Source organism: Dendrobates tinctorius, unplaced genomic scaffold, assembly GCF_039654945.1.
Source record: "Dendrobates tinctorius isolate UK_male_01 unplaced genomic scaffold, ASM3965494v1 ptg000208l, whole genome shotgun sequence".
In the NCBI taxonomy this organism is placed as follows: Eukaryota; Metazoa; Chordata; class Amphibia; order Anura; family Dendrobatidae; genus Dendrobates; species Dendrobates tinctorius.
In genome coordinates, this window is record NW_027361875.1 from 10,777,216 (window position 1) to 10,793,498 (window position 16,283).

The following is a 16,283-nucleotide window of genomic DNA, read 5'->3' on the forward strand; positions in this document are numbered from 1 at the left end:
TCCCGCGGACTGGAATTCCGGAATTCTCGCGGTAATTTCCGCGAGAGTTCCGGTACGTGTGCACTTAGCCTGAGAGTGTCTACAGTGATGCTGACACACACAGCACAGGCCTGAAGGGACGATCCCTTGATTAGGAGGTAGTCTAGGTAGAGCAGAATCACTATGCCCCAAGAGTGCAGAATAGACATGACGGCTGCCATGAACTTGGTGAATACTCTGGGGGCAGTGGCGAGACCGAAGAGCAAGGCACTGAACTGAAAGTGCTCGTCTCCGATCGCGAACAGCAGAAATCTTTGGTGACCTGGAATGTGAAGATATGCGTTCTTGATGTCGACAGATGCGAGGTATTCCCATTCTCCAGCGAGGTGATAACAGAAAGGAGAGAGACTCCATTCTGAAATGACACAGTTTGACAAACTTGTTCAACAATTTTAGGTCCAGGATGAGACACAAGGTTCCGTCCTTCTTTGGGACCACGAACAGGTTTGAGATAAACCCTTCGAACCCGAGTGTGGGGCCGAGACGATGACTCCGTTGTTGCGGAGTGCGTATATGGCCTGATAAAATGGGGCTGCATGCACCTCAGTCTTTGGAAGATGCGATTGGAAGAAGCGTGTTGGGGGGGGGGGGGGCGCAAATTCTATTTTGTATCCGGAGGACACTAGATCTCTGACCCATTGGTCGTGAACAACTGCCAGCCAGACCTGACGAAACAAGAGTAGACAGCCGCCTACCCCGTCCTCCGGGTACTGCAATGAGTCATTGAGCAGAGAACTTGCGGGAAGAGGTACCCTTGGACCGGGAGGATCTGCTTTTCCAGGAATGAGAGGGCTTGAATGAAGGTTGTGGATCCCGGTTCCTGCACGGGAGACAGGCCGAGCTAGAGGAAGCGGTTGCGGATGACCAGCTTGCGGTACTACCAAAGGGCCGGAAGTGAACCTGGTGTTGGTTCTGAAAAGGCCGACTGGGTGTTTGCTGAGGGAGAAATTTGCTTTTTCCTCCAGTAGCATCCAAGATAATTTGGTCAAGTTTGTCTCCAAACAAACGCCTGCACTGGTAAGGCAGAGAAGTCAATGATTTTTTGGAAGTGGAGTCTGATTGACACTCTTGGAGTCATAGGGCTCTCCTAATGGTAATGGCGTTTGCAGCTGCAAGCGTGGAAGAGTTAGCCGCGTCTAGGGAGGCATGTACTACATAATCCCAGGCCCGGGTAATCTGGTAAAGAAAGACTGACCGCCTCGGGAGGTAGGTTATTGTCTCGACTGGTCTTAGCTAGAGCCTCTGCCCATGCCACCATTGATCTGTCAGCGAAAGAAGGGAAGGGTGCTGCTCCGCAGCCTCAAAGACTCACCAAGCAAGATTGTCAAGCTGTCGATCAGTGAGGTTTTTAATGGACGCACCGTCAGACAAAGACAGGAAAGTTTTGGAAGCGAGCAGTGATATTAGTGGATCCACTGCAGGGGACTCAGTCCACTCCTTTCTTAGAGCAGGTGCAAAGGGCTACAGCGCTTCCAGCAGCTTTTGCCCTGTGAAATCACTTGTCCCGGTGACTTCTATGCCTCTGAACTATGTCCGTAAACTCAGGGTGGTTAGCATAAACCCTGTGAGGACCTTTGATCCTTTTGAAGGACACAGTGTGATCCGGACTAGTTCAACGGGTCTTCGTCTACTCTCAGAGCCTTATTGACCGCTTCAAGGAGAGAATCTAGAGACTACTGATACTCTAGCGCAGGGTTCCCCAACTCCAGTCCTCAAGGCCCACCAACAGGTCATGTTTTCAGGATTTCCTTAGTATTGCTCATGTGATAATTGCATCACCTGTGCAATACAAAGGAAATCCTGAAAACATGATCTGTTGGTGGGCCTTGAGGACTGGAGTTGGGGAACCCTGCTCTAGCGAGTCCGGGTCTACGGCAACATCTCATATTCTGATAGGGGGAACAGGAAGCAGAGCTTGGGGACGCCGAGGCACAAGAATGCCTGGGTAATGAGTTATGGGGACTTTTCTAGAAGAGTGTACGTCTTTTGCTGCTGTCCGATTCCTGTCTGAGCAAGACTCTCGCATGGCAGAAGGGGCTTCTACGCAGGGTAAACCGATGCCCTGGACTGTGCCAGGGACGTGGCCCACTCGAGTGGGTTAGGTCCACTAGGGTCAGCATTAGCGGGGGGCTCCTGTGCGCATGAGGAGTCGCAGGTCGCACAGATTGCAGTATGGTGTTTCCGTGGTAGTGGGGCATTACATGCATTACATTAGTGCTAGCCATATAGCACTGATGCGACTTGTCCGTCACTCTGTTTTTATGTCCTGAGATAATCCCTTGAAGGGGGGGGGGGGGGGGGGGGGGGCAGGGCATTTTGCCCGGCTGAAGGCCTGGCTCCAGAAGGGGGTACATGGGGGCGACACCCATCTGTTGTCGGTGTGGGGAGAGCGGACCCATTAAAGGGACCAGTCGCCCATGAGGAGATCTCAGGCATGGCATTGAGGTTGCAGGAGGGGGTAAGGGGGGGGGGGGGGACGACACTCCGCGGTCCCGCCTGTTGATGATTTTGGGAGATCGGGATCTTTAAGGGCCCCGTCGACCCCTCAATCCGTAGGAAAAAGTAAAAAATAAAGCTAAAAATAAAATAATGAAGTCGGGGTCTGAAGCCAGCCCCAAGTGCCTCCTACAGACTCTAAGCAAGAACAGGTTCAGGATAGAGCCAGCAGTGGGTGTATACTGCGGAGGAGTTAATTTCTTTTTATGTTTGCTTAGCGTCTTCCTAGTGACAGCAGCATAACACCCATGGTCCTGTGTCACTCAATGAGAAACACTGATTCCAGTGATGTGTCACTTACTGGACTGCTTTGAATGATTTTGATAGAATTCCTATTTTCTCTGCTGTAGATGTATCAGTGCCCAAATGCTGAGCCCTGTGTAACTCCACCCCCACCTCTGATTGGAAGCTTCCTGGGCACATTGTCATCTGCCAATCAGTGGTGGGGTGGGGTTACACAGATTAGCTGGACTGCCTGGCACATGACTCCGTGACAGGTGGTGGATACCGCGTCCCAAGGCATATACGCCCCCTCACACCCTTTCTGATCCTCCATATGAGAAAACAGTCGTGCCACCACCATACCCGTTCTATTGCCACCATACCCTACCATTATATTTGTGCCTACTGCACATATCAAGGCTAATCTGTTAGCACACTGATAAAGGTCTTGACAGACCGAAACGTTTGTGATGTGACTACTGTATGTATTGCACATTAAAATTCTTCACTGCATTTAAGAGTGTGCCCAGTCTTCTATACCACATTCAACGGTTTGGGAACCTACCGGAGGCACCTCCATCACTGGCTGTGCTAGCATATTCTCTTTTGTATGGCACATGACATCTAGTCCTGCAATGATTATCTCCTGCAGATAAAATACTGATTGTAACAATCCCTTTAAGAATAATCAATTCCGAACGCATTTCCTTTATAGTGTATACAGAATATACATCTTACACATCAGAACAGCGTTAGAGACTCCTACCTCGCAGTGTTGGCGTGCAGCTTGGATCTCACAGTCATGCTTGTTCTTTACGGACTCTAAACATAACTCCCGGTAAATGCCTTAAATTAAAAAAAAAAAACTGTGCTTTTCATGTGATGACAATTACTGTTCAATACAATCAAAAAAAATATTACTCAGTCTAAAATGCTACTTGTACATGCAGGGGGAAGGCTCAGGGAAAACACTGTATAGAATGAGAAGATGAGGGGCACTAATCGCTCTCTATAGCAGTGAAGAGAAAAAAAAAATATTGTGATTAATTTCACAGTTCAAATCGACAAAAGTTGGAGTACACTTACTTTTCTAGGGCCACAACTTCTCATTTCTGAAACATTAAGACAAATAATACAATTCTGTCTGGTGGCAGCCGCCACCGGGGGGGGTGCTTACTGAATATTAGAGATGGATGAATCCGAACAATAAAGTTCGGCATCTGTACCAAACACCAGGAAGTACTTGTTAATGTTCAGGATCGTCCCCCCCGAACACCGGGTGTTTGTAGCGCTGTCATGTGCATGACAGAATGGCAAACACTGCTCCTGATCAGCAGTAAAATCATTACCGCCAGGCAGCTGTGATCGGAGGTAAAAACTTTAGACTTTCTCACAGTGCTGAGGTCACTGCAGTTCAGGGGCCCAGCTGGGACGCAGCCTCAGTGACAAGATGTAACCTCGATGACATCACCGCTAGTCACTGAGGCTGCGCTCCCAGCAGCTCATTCATCAGCGATTCTCAGCCTGGACGGTGGCATCGTCCAGGTTGAAAACCATTAAAGCCCAGACATGGATTACGGTGTGGGACAGAACGACGGACAGGTGAGGGATATTATTTTTAATTTTTGTCTTATTACAGGAGACGAGGAATTCAATGGAATGGGCATTAGGTGAGTATAACTGTTTGCCATTTTCAAATTAAAAAAAAAGAAAACTTTGTTTTATTTCCAATAAAAGACCTTATTCTGGCTGTGTCTTTATTTCCCATATAACTATAGGATTAATAATGGATAGGTGTCTTATAGACTCCTCTACATTAGTAACTCTCGATGTCACCAGATAATACACAGGTGACATCAACCCCACAAATATGAATCCCACTCGCCACCGCTAGAGGGCAATTGGGAAGAGACGGGCAAAGCGCCAGACCTGGCGCACCTAATAGATGAGCCTTTTTTGGGCGGCTGAAGGCTGCCATTTTTAGTTTGGGGGGGGGGGGGGGGGAATTGCATTCCAGCCCCCAACTGTCTTTTAGCAAGGCTGGTTGTCAAAAATTGGTGCAAGGGGTGGGGTGACCCCCCCCACACCTGTTATGATGATTTATACCTCAGATCACAGCTGCGGGCTCACGCTGACATTTGACAGGGTGGGAACTGCGGCTGTCTGACAGGCGGTAATTTTACAGCCGACCAGAAGTGGTGTTTGCCGCGCTGTCATGCACTGGATGTCGGGGCCCCCCCATTTAAGTGAATGGAGTGCAGGTACTGCTCTTTTTTTTTTTTTTTTTTTTTTTTTTTTTAACTGTTCGGCAGGATTCCCCTAGCATTCAGCTTTATCCAAAAATTGATGATATAGGAGTTTAGTCGTGTGTGGTAAGAGGAAAAAAAAAAAAAAAAAAAAAAAAAAAGAAGATTCATTGTATCATTTACTGTAGAGCAATTGGTTTCTTGACAAGGCCGTACACATTAAACAAGTCCAGATTACAGGAGGATCAGTGGAATACGTATGGAGGCAACCCTCAAGTCGCCTACCCAGGCATCGGGAAGAAAGATGAGACACTATGCCTTTCAACATAAGCCGAGGTTTTCAGCCCATTTTTTGGCTGAAGGAAGGGAGACGTGGAGCTGCAGAGACCGTGCCAGGAGGGGTCAAGTATATGCAATATTCACCTGTTCCCGCTCCAACGCTGCTCGCCGCTGTCTGCCACGTCCTGTCAGTGACGTTCAGACAGCAGAGGGCGTGGTGACTTGTTTAGTGTGCTCGATCCCTTTGCTGCCTGGTCACTAACAGAGAACCCGGCAGACAGCGATGGACCGGGAAAGATGAATATCTCAGGTGCTGGGACCCTGAGCCAACGGTGACACCGGCACCTGGCCCCCAGCGACGGAGAGGTGAGTATTTTAATTTTTTTATTTTTTACTTGCAGCAGCATATGGGGGCATAATCTACGGAGCAGCAGCATATGGGGGCATAATCTACGGAGCAGCAGCATATGGGGGCATAATCTACGGAGCAGCAGCATATGGGGGCATAATCTATGGAGCAGCAGCATATGGGGGCATAATCTATGGAGCAGCAGCATATGGGGGCATAATCTATGGAGCAGCAGCATATGGGGGCATAATCTATGGAGCAGCAGCAAATGGGGGCATAATCTATGGAGCAGCAGCATATGGGGGCATAATCTATGGAGCAGCAGCAAATGGGGGCATAATCTATGGAGCAGCATAATCTATGGAACATCTTATGGGGCAGCATATGGGGGCATAATCTATGGAGCATCTTCTGGGGGCATAATCTATGGAGCATCTTATGGTGCATATATATATCTATGGGGTCATTATCAGCCTTTGTGCAGCATTATATGGGGTGTATTTTGTATGGAGCCCCTTATGGCGCCATCATGAACTGTATGGAGCATTATATGGGGCTCCTGATTCAATATGGATATTCAAAAACATTTATCCTACAGATGTCTCAATTAATTTTACTTTTATTGGTATCCATTTTTATTTTTGAAATTTACCAGTAGCTGCTGCATTTTCCACCCTAGGCTTATACGCGAGTCAATAAGTTTTCCCTTTTTTTTGTGGCAAAATGGGGGGGGGGGGGGGTCAGCTTATACACCAGTATATACGGTACATTTATATCAGGAGTGAAAGAGTTCATCCTGAAGACTGCCCAGATATCTTCGCATCAGTCTCTCCCATGTCCGCAGGTGGCTTATCTCCATGAGAACAATGCGATCATCAGTCTGTAATCAGACATGCGTTGATTGACCTCTCTCCTGACCAATAGTCAGCCAACCCCCCCTCCCCCACACACATTAAGCCGCTGACCAAACCCATCGCTGTGGACGGGGGTCACCCTTCATTGGTATAATACGTATGGGGGCTTTAAGATTTGCCCTCGGGTGTACATTGGGTTTTGCACTGCAGTCAGCGCATTCCAGAAAAATACAACAGAAGAGAATGACTTATATTTGCATGCAATTTTTTAATTTTCATTTGGTTTCAACTGGTAAAAGAAAAAAAGAAAAAAAAAAAAAATTTGCACATGGACGACAGTAAAGATAAAAGTGAAATAAGTCGACATTACTAGTTGTATGGCATTTAATGCTTTGTACCTGCGACTTTTGTCCGTATTTGCATGTTCTCCTGTAATGCTGCCAGGGGTTCCAGGTACTCGGGAGCTTTTGCAGCAATCACCTCCTGTAATTTGGCATCTACTTGACTCAAACGTTCTTTGTAAAGTCTACAAATAAAAAGATTGTGAACGTAGTACAGAAAGAAGATAGATCCCTATACTATGCTGCAAGTGTAGAGCACAACTGAGGCCTCATCCAGATATCGGTGTTCTTTCACATAGGAGTAAAACAAAGTCATTTTTGGTGGGTTTCATCTGAGTCTTTTGCTCGTACAAAAATCTCCATTCTTTCCCATGTAACAGTTGGACCGCAGTCACGTCATCCAAGTGCTGTCCTATTTTTTTCAAGGATCCATAAACTCGCATTGCCGATTCTAATCGGACACGTCTCCGCAATTTTGCACGGACCCCTCTGTCCACAGGGAGACCATGAACGTTTGAGTGGCACCACAGACTGTCACATGTACAGTCATGGCCAAAAGTTTTGAGAATGACACAAATATTATATTTTCACATGATCTGCTGGCCTCTGGTTTTTATGTGTGTTTTTCAGATGTTTTTATCACATACAGAAATATAATTGCAACAATATTATGAGTAACAAAAGGTTATATTGACAGTTAGAATGAGTTAATGCAGCAAGTCAATATTTGCAGTGTTGACCCTTCTTCAGGACCTCAGCAATTCTCCCTGGCATGCTCTCAATCAACTTCTGGATCAAATCCTGACTGATAGCAGTCCATTCTTGCAAAATCAATGCTTTTATTTTGTCTGAATTTGAAGGTTTTTGTTTGTCCACCCGTCTCTTGATGATTGACCACAAGTTCTGGGATTAAGATCTGGTGAGTTTCCAGGCCATGGTCCCAAAATCTCTATGTTTTGTTCCCTGAGCCATTTAGTTATCACCTTTGCTTTATGGCAAGGTGCTCCATCATGCTGAAAAAGGCATTGTTGATCGCCAAACTGCTCTTGGACGGTTGGGAGAAGTTGCTCTCGGAGGACATTCTGGTACCATTCTTTATTCATGGCTGTGTTTTTAGGCAAGACAGAGAGAGCCCATTCCCTTGGCTTAGAAGCAACCCCACACATGAATGGTTTCAGGATGCTTGACAGTTGGCATGAGACAAGACTGGTGGTAGCGCTCACCAGGTCTTCTCCGAATAAGCAGTTTTCCAGATGTCCCAAACAATCGAAAAGGGGATTCATCAGAGAAAATGACTTTATCCCAGTCCTCAGCAGTCCACTCCCTGTACCTCTTGCAGAATATCAGTCTGTCCATGATGTTTTTTCTGGAGAGAAGTGGCTTCTCTGCTGCCCTCCTTGAGACCAGGCCTTGCGCCAAGAGTCTCTGCCTCACAGTGCATGCAGATGCACTCACACCTGCCTGCTGCCATTCCTGAGCAAGCTCTGCACTGCTGGTAGCCCGATCCCGCAGCTGAAACACTTTTAAGAGACGGTCCTGGCGCTTGCTGTTCTTTCTTGGGCGTCCTGGAGCCTTTTTGGCAACAAGGGAACCTCTCTCCTTGAAGTTCTTGATGATGCAATAGATTGTTGACTGAGGTGCAATCTTTCTAGCTGCGATACTCTTCCTTGTTAGGCCATTTTTGTGCAGTGCAATGATGACTGCACGTGTTTCTTTAGAGATAACCATGGTTAACAGCAGGGCTGTGGAGTCGGTAAGCCACAGTTGCGACTCAGACTCCTGGATTTTATCATGCTCCGGCTCAGACTCCTTCATAAATGGCCAATTCATAACAAATTTACTGTTGTAAAATATTAAACATCGTGCTTATGCAGTTTCTCACCATCATATAAGTAATCAGACCACTTAGAGCAAAAACTACATTTATTAGAATACAATTAGAATATAGCAAATAACTTTTATAAACTTTTCTAAACTGTAAGTAAATATGCAATAAACACTTTAATGCAGTTAATAAGAAGAAATCTATAAATTTGTCCTCAGAAAAAGTCTCTGTCAGATCCTCCTTCATGGATGCCCTCAAATCTGATCTAATTATTTTGAGAGCAGAGAACAACCTCTCTACACTAACTTGTGTTGGTGGCAAAGCAGTATCCACTCGGGCAACATCTCTGACAATGTCAGGATACAGAGGAATCGCTTGTTGCACTGTTATTTTTGATGAACGGTCAAATTTCTCAATTTCTTTTAGTGCACATGAAAAAATTCTGCTGAAATGTACTGGCTGTGTTCCTTGATGGGGATGACTCTTCTTCTATGCGGGAACGCTTTGCACGGTCCTTGTGATCCAAATATTTTTTGAAATTAAATTCTTCATCAGTTGATGATGAGGGTGAAGATGTTGCAGGACGACCAAATTCTTCTTGTTCCTCCTGGCTGTTCTGCAACCCTTTCATCCTTACTGCTATTTCAAACAGAGCTTCTTTTCCTTTACTTAGCTGTTGATCATCTAGAAGAATCCGATGCATTGGGTCTACATAAACAGCTGCCAAAAGAATGTTATTTTGTAATAGTAGCTCCTCTCTCCGTTTCATTGATGTAGCAATGCCACTTGCAATTAACCCTCCTCTTTGGGACAGGCGAAACATCAGGTTCTTCCACTCCTTTAAGAAAATACCTGGAGTTAAGTCCTCTGCTTGTAATTTTTTAGTCACTGTAAATGGGTGCTCTAGCAATTTTTCCAGCTCAGTCACCTGATTCCACTGACTTTCATTTAGCGTCAGTTGAGGGTTAGCGATGTCTACAAGAAAGGTTTTCAGTTCAACCAAGTGCTGAATCATTAAGTAAGTACTGCCCCATCGTGTGGCTTGATCAATAATTGCCCCTTTTCCAGCACGTCTCTTCAAAATTGAGTCAACTTTAGGGGTTCTGGCAACAGTAGCCAATTTTCTCACCTTGCCAATCAGTGCAGCAGCATGTCCTTCTTGCAGACTGTCTCTTATAGCCAGCTATGCACAACACAGCGCATGTGATGAATGAAAGAACATATTGACACAGTTGCAACAAGATCATCTAAACTATCATGTTGCTGTTCATCTGAAGCAACTTCAGTTTGCTCCTCAATTACAATACTGTGTTCCTCTATTTCAAACATTTCTGTGTCTGTGGACCCAGAATGTTCTTCTAGCTGCTGGTCACCATCATTACTCTCATTCATTAGCTTAATAGTACTTATCATGTTTGAAGCATTGTCAGTTACGACAGAAAGAACTTGCTCTTTTTTAAGTTCATAGTCTTGCAGAACCTTTTCCACCAAGACCTGGAGAAACTCACTGGTGTGATGAGCTTTGGTGTCTTTTACTGCCAATGTCTTGGTAACTATTTCATTTTTGTCACAAACAAATCGGACATTGATGGCAAAATAGTTCACTCTGTGACGTGTGCAGGCATCCATTTTAAGAAACAGAAAGTGTCCCTTGAGAGTTTTTTTAAGTTCTTCCTTTTGTTTAAAAGCTTCTTCGATTACTAATTTTCTAATACTCTCTCCAGAGAAACACCAAGCTTGCGGGCCAATTCCCCATTCAGACACATAAAAGCTGGTCGTGAAAATAATGAAATAGGCACACTATCCTTTACAACAAGCTCTATGATCTGTTTTTTAAATGTATCTACTGTCATTGTCACAGTAACTTTGTCACTGACAAAATATCTTGCAACTGATAGCTGCAAAGTTCTCTGCTCCTTTGGCTGGAAGAGCTGGGCACTGGTTCATTGGTTTGGATGCAGTCTTTCTCATCCACTGCTTTCAGTACTTCTGGATGAAAGCGCTGTAAATGTCTCTTTAGATTAGAAGCTCTGGTAGGAGCATTTTTATCTTTGCCTGAATATGCACTGATCTTGGCTTCACAGCATTTGTTTTCGTCTGGATCATTTGTCATACACTGACAGACAATGTTTTCTATCTTGAGTGATGGTGAAATGTTCAAATACAGCTGATTTAAAGTGATGCTTCTTTGACATTCTCAGGTTTTTAATTCTGCATTCACAATCCAAATGACAATTGTTTTTCCTAAAAACAATTGTACAAAATTATTGCCAGGTCGTACAACTGATATAGTGGTCAGTAATACTGTTATTATTCCTCATGTACTCACAGTTAACTGATGCAAAGTTTGTTGAAAGGATAATACTTCTTACAGTCTTCCTCTTCTGAGTAGCAGGCAGCTGTGAGATGCTTGGAAGATGCACACCTAGTATGATCTAGTCTAGAGGAGGAGCTTTACTACTAAGAATTTGCAACACATTTTCACTTTCAGTTTCATACATTGTAAGTAGGGGGGTTGGGGCAGCATGAGGTTAACCAAGTATAAGATTAGATAAGGGCAGTGGAGAACAGTGACACACAGGAAGTAAGAAATGTCTCTATCTCCAGCAGAACTGCTTATCACTGTTGTTCATAGTTTGATAGAACATATATATTTGAGTAACATTTATAAAATTCATATGAAAGTTCAATTATGAAATATTAATACATTTTTTTTTTTAAAGCTGGAGTCGGAGTCGGTACATTTCTACCGACTCCAACCAAAACTAACTCTGACTCCGACTCCACAGCCCTGGTTAACAGAAGAGAAACAATGATGCCAAGCACCAGCCTCCTTTTAAAGTGTCCAGTGGTGTCATTCTTACTTAATCATGACAGATTGATCTCCAGCCCTGTCCTCATCAACACCCACACCTGTGTTAATGGAGCAATCACTGAAACGATGTTAGCTGGTCCTTTTAAGGCAGGGCTGCAATGATGTTGAAATGTGTTTTGGGGGATAAAGTTCATTTTCTAGGCAAATATTGACTTTGCAAGTAATTGCTGTTAAGCTGATCACTCTTTATAACATTCTGGAGTATATGTAAATTGCCATTAGAAGAAATGAAGCAGTAGAGTTTGTAAAAATTAATATTTGTGTCATTCTCAAAACTTTTGGCCATGACTGTATGAGGGCCATCAGTGTAAAAGAGAGGACACAGGCTGAAAAAAAACAATGTCACAATGAGACCTAAGTATACTGAGAATCTCACAGTATAAGGTCCCAGAAACAGGCTCTGGACTTCCGAAGTAGGATGATCTCAGGCTTGGCCATTAAAGTCGGACGTGGGGGGGTTGGACCTCTGGTACTTCTAATTTTTCAACAGAATAAAGAGCATTCACAGGTCAGTGGAGTAACCAAGCCCCGTCACTGTACTACACTGCCACTCTATTCCATGTGTCTATTTCAGCTTTGACCTATCCATTTACATAGGGCAGATCTGCAGTACAGAGAGGTGTAGTTGTGATGCAACCTGTCGCTCATCAAGCAAGAAAGTAAAAAAGACATTAGCTTTCCTTTAAATGGGAATCTGCCAGCAGGATTTCACCCTCCCACAAACATTCATGTGTGTATATGTAACTCATTCAAAGACAAGTGAAGCAAAACCTTTACACAGCCAGCCCGTTTCACCATTCCGGAGAAATCGTGTTTGAATTGATATGCAAATAAGGCTGAAGAGCAATGGTAGCTCTGAAGCCTCTGTCACTCCAGCTCTGTTCCGCACCCAGCACCACCTCCTTCAGTGAGGGTGATCAATGAGTGGGCCAGGCAGCCACAAGAGGTGGTGAGTTCTCCTTCAATGGAAGTCCTCAAATAGAGGCTGGACAGACATCTGTCTGGGATGATTTAGTGAATCCTACTTTGAGCAGGGGGTTGGACACGATAATCCCAGACATCCCTTCCAACTCTTAACATTCTAGGATGGAGTCTTTTCATATTTTCTTTTTTTATTTCATTTTTTGAACATGTGTATTGCACATATTGTTGCTGCCACATTCATTCTTATAATTTATGCATCAGGACCAAACCTTCACACAGTTTATATCCTTTTATAATCCACATATTTATTGAATTTAGTTAATATTACTTAATGGGTAACTTTACTTTCAAGAAACTTTTCATAAGCTGTCATGTGTGTACAGGAGGAATAAGGCCGGAATCACACATGCGAGGAATACGGCCAAGTCTCGCATGTTAATACCCAGCACTTGGATTGGAGCGTGCGGACGTATAGCAATACATGGAGCCGCACGCTGCGCTTCTGAGTGCTGGCGGCAGTGCCGGGTATTAACATGCGAGACACAGCTGTATTCCTTGCATGCGTGATCCCGGCCTAAGACTAAATTACATGACTTGTAATCTGCTTTTTTTACCAATTTTGCCCTCTACAACCTCCAGCTCTAATTTGCAATCCCCTGTGAGACAATGGAAGGACACTGGCTGCTGTGATCTATCCCTTGCATGGCACAGTCAGGCACAGCACAACCCCGGCTCTACATTCATTTTTTAGCACACAGAGACATAGCAACCTATAGGATATTATACAGCAGAGCTGCACTGTCTGGATGTAAATCAACCCTGGGTTGACGTAAAAGACTTGTTAGAAAGCTGGCCTCCATGTTTCTATTTTTAAAAGGTCATTCCCAGCTTGCACATCTGTGTGATATCTACAAGACTAACATACAGTAGTTGCGGATCCCAGGCAGCCGGAGAGGCAGGTGGAGTAGCGAGACATTCCCACCACCTAGCTAGCAAAATCAGAGCATAATTTGGGCCTCTTCTCAAGACAAATTCAGGTACAGTTAGTGGGACCCAGATCAACTGTACATTTGTGGCAAATCCTATGGATGAGATGAAAACATCCCATTTATTTCTATGTGAAAACTGCCATAAAAGGGGTTTTTCACTCTCAGAAAAGTAGACCCCAAACTCTTGCAGGCATGTAAAATACAGGCAAAAAGTACTTGCCTTCCTCTGGCGTCAGCACTCCATGGCTGATCCGGTCTCTCTGGCATGAGTTACTGACCCTAGTGATTGGCTGCAGCGGTGATGCATACTGCTGACGTGACATCACCATTTTAGCTAAAACACAGAGACCGCAGCAGCAGCGAAATTAATGTACTGTCTGTTATTTTACCTGACAGAAAGTTTAGCAGAGAGTGGGAAACCCCTTTAGTAAACCATGCTACACTATCCTGGTAGAGGGAAATTCAGGAGTTGATGTATCAGACATGGAGGACGGCCTTGAGTGATTAACCAGCAGCTGCAAATTCTGTACCACTCTTATTAAGACACTTACTGATCTTTTAGATCTGTAAACTGCTTTTCAAGGTTTGACATTTCGTCGAGGCACTCCATCCGCCGCCGCTCACAGTCCTCATCATCCATTTCTGCAAGAACATCAAAAAAAAAGTTTATTTCTCTGAATTATGGAAAAACATGAAGTAACACAGATTTTATTTGTTTTTGTATGTTACCAGGATAAAACCTGAGCCACAAAAAACATACAACTTGTCTCTGCACACATCAGCACTGTGACTTGGGTTAGTCTAAAGGCTGTGGGGGATCTGTCGCAAGACGGACCCTAAATTCTGATGGGTTTTATCGAGTTGCGCTTGAGGGGTTACAATATAATAATAAATACATTGCCTTGCTGACATGCAATATTCTTCTGCCATCCATAAGTGAAGGAATCAACGACTTGCCATTTCAGATGTGAACAGAGCCCTATCATGTTACTAAAGAGATAAAGGCATCATGAGAACAACTCATGTGAACTCCCCCACCCTCGCCAATAAATCAGCCAAATAGGATTAACAGAGATTTTCTTGCACAGTGAAGATGGGGTGCAGAGTGTACATTAATGAGAAAAATATAAACTTTTTTGAATTTACCAAATGGCTGCAATGAAACAGTGAAAAATTTAAAGGGGTCTGAATACTTTCCATACCCACTGTATACTCTCCCCTGCCGTCCTGTCAGAGGCAGGAAACCATGGGCTGTAAGGAGCAGCCACATCTGCACTGGTTCTACTGCACAGCAACTAACACCTGTCAGCTCTGATGCGGTCATCTTCCACCCGTGCTGCCGCCACCCCTGATGCGGTCATCTTCCACCCGTGCGGCCGCCACCCCTGATGCGGTCATCTTCCACCCGTGCGGCCGCCACCCCTGATGCGGTCATCTTCCACCCGTGCTGCCGCCACCCCTGATGCGGTCATCTTCCACCCGTGCTGCCGCCACCCCTGATGCGGTCATCTTCCACCCGTGCTGCCGCCACCCCTGATGCGGTCATCTTCCACCCGTGCTGCCGCCACCCCTGATGCGGTCATCTTCCACCCGTGCTGCCGCCACCCCTGATGCGGTCATCTTCCACCCGTGCTGCCGCCACCCCTGATGCGGTCATCTTCCACCCGTGCTGCCGCCACCACTGATGCGGTCATCTTCCACCAGTGCTGCCGCCACCCCTGATGCGGTCATCTTCCACCCATCCAGCTGCCATCTCTGATGCCGTAATCTTCCGCCTGTGCTGCAGTCACCTCTGATGCTACTGACAAAAAACTGACTGGAACATCCAGACTAGTGTGAATAGGTGCATACCAGGAGGAACTACCCCCATATAAAATATACAAAAAACAAATTCCACATTGACATGCCTTAACATGACAGAATGCAACCTTATTTTGTATAGTGTCACCTCTGATGCAGTCATCTTCCCCGCTGCTGCCACCTCTGACCCTTGTCCTGCTGTCACTTGTGCCACCTCTGACCCCCGATGCTGTCACCTGCCACCAATGCTGCTGCCACTCCCGATGCCGTCACCTGCCACCCGTGCTACTGCCACCCCCCGATGCTGTCATCTTCCACCTGTGCTGCTGCTACCCCTGTGCTGCTGTCACCTCTGACCCCTGTGCTGCTGCCACCCCTGTGCTGCGGTCACCTCTGACCCCTGTGCTGCTGCTGCCACCCCTGTGCTGCTGTCATCTCTGACCCCTGTGCTGCTGCTGCTGCTGTCATCTCTGACCCCTGTGCTGCTGCTGCTGCTGTCATCTCTGACCCCTGTGCTGCTGCTGCTGCTGTCATCTCTGACCCCTGTGCTGCTGCTGCTGTCATCTCTGACCCCTGTGCTGCTGCTGCTGTCATCTCTGACCCCTGTGCTGCTGCTGCTGCTGTCATCTCTGACCCCTGTGCTGCTGCTGCTGTCATCTCTGACCCCTGTGCTGCTGCTGCTGCTGTCATCTCTGACCCCTGTGCTGCTGCTGTCATCTCTGACCCCTGTGCTGCTGCTGTCATCTCTGACCCCTGTGCTGCTGCTGTCATCTCTGACCCCTGTGCTGCTGCTGTCATCTCTGACCCCTGTGCTGCTGCTGTCATCTCTGACCCCTGTGCTGCTGCTGTCATCTCTGACCCCTGTGCTGCTGCTGTCATCTCTGACCCCTGTGCTGCTGCTGTCATCTCTGACCCCTGTGCTGCTGCTGTCATCTCTGACCCCTGTGCTGCTGCTGCTGCCATCTCTGACCCCTGTGCTGCTGCTGCTGCTGTCATCTCTGACCCCTGTGCTGCTGCTGCTGCTGTCATCTCTGACCCCTGTGC

At 46.0% G+C, this 16,283-nt stretch overlaps 1 protein-coding gene across 5 annotated transcripts in view; it reads right to left on the reverse strand.

Annotated features, from left to right (window-relative positions):
• The window catches only part of BRMS1L (BRMS1 like transcriptional repressor), a 66,826-nt gene that overhangs the window by 40,356 nt on the left and 10,187 nt on the right, over window positions 1-16,283 (reverse strand). For 4 of the 5 annotated variants that reach the window (XR_012222081.1, XM_073554217.1, XM_073554218.1 and 1 more), the window contains exons 2-5: window positions 13,991-14,081; window positions 6,884-7,011; window positions 3,524-3,603; window positions 3,323-3,403 (exon numbers count right to left, since the gene is read on the reverse strand). Coding sequence is in view for 4 of the 5 variants with exons in the window: in XM_073554217.1 (XP_073410318.1) it covers window positions 3,323-3,403; window positions 3,524-3,603; window positions 6,884-7,011; window positions 13,991-14,081 (380 nt within the window). In the remaining variant the exon portion in view is untranslated. The remainder of the gene's footprint in view (window positions 1-3,322; window positions 3,404-3,523; window positions 3,604-6,883; window positions 7,012-13,990; window positions 14,082-16,283) is intronic. The other variant, XM_073554216.1, reaches the window with a different exon arrangement.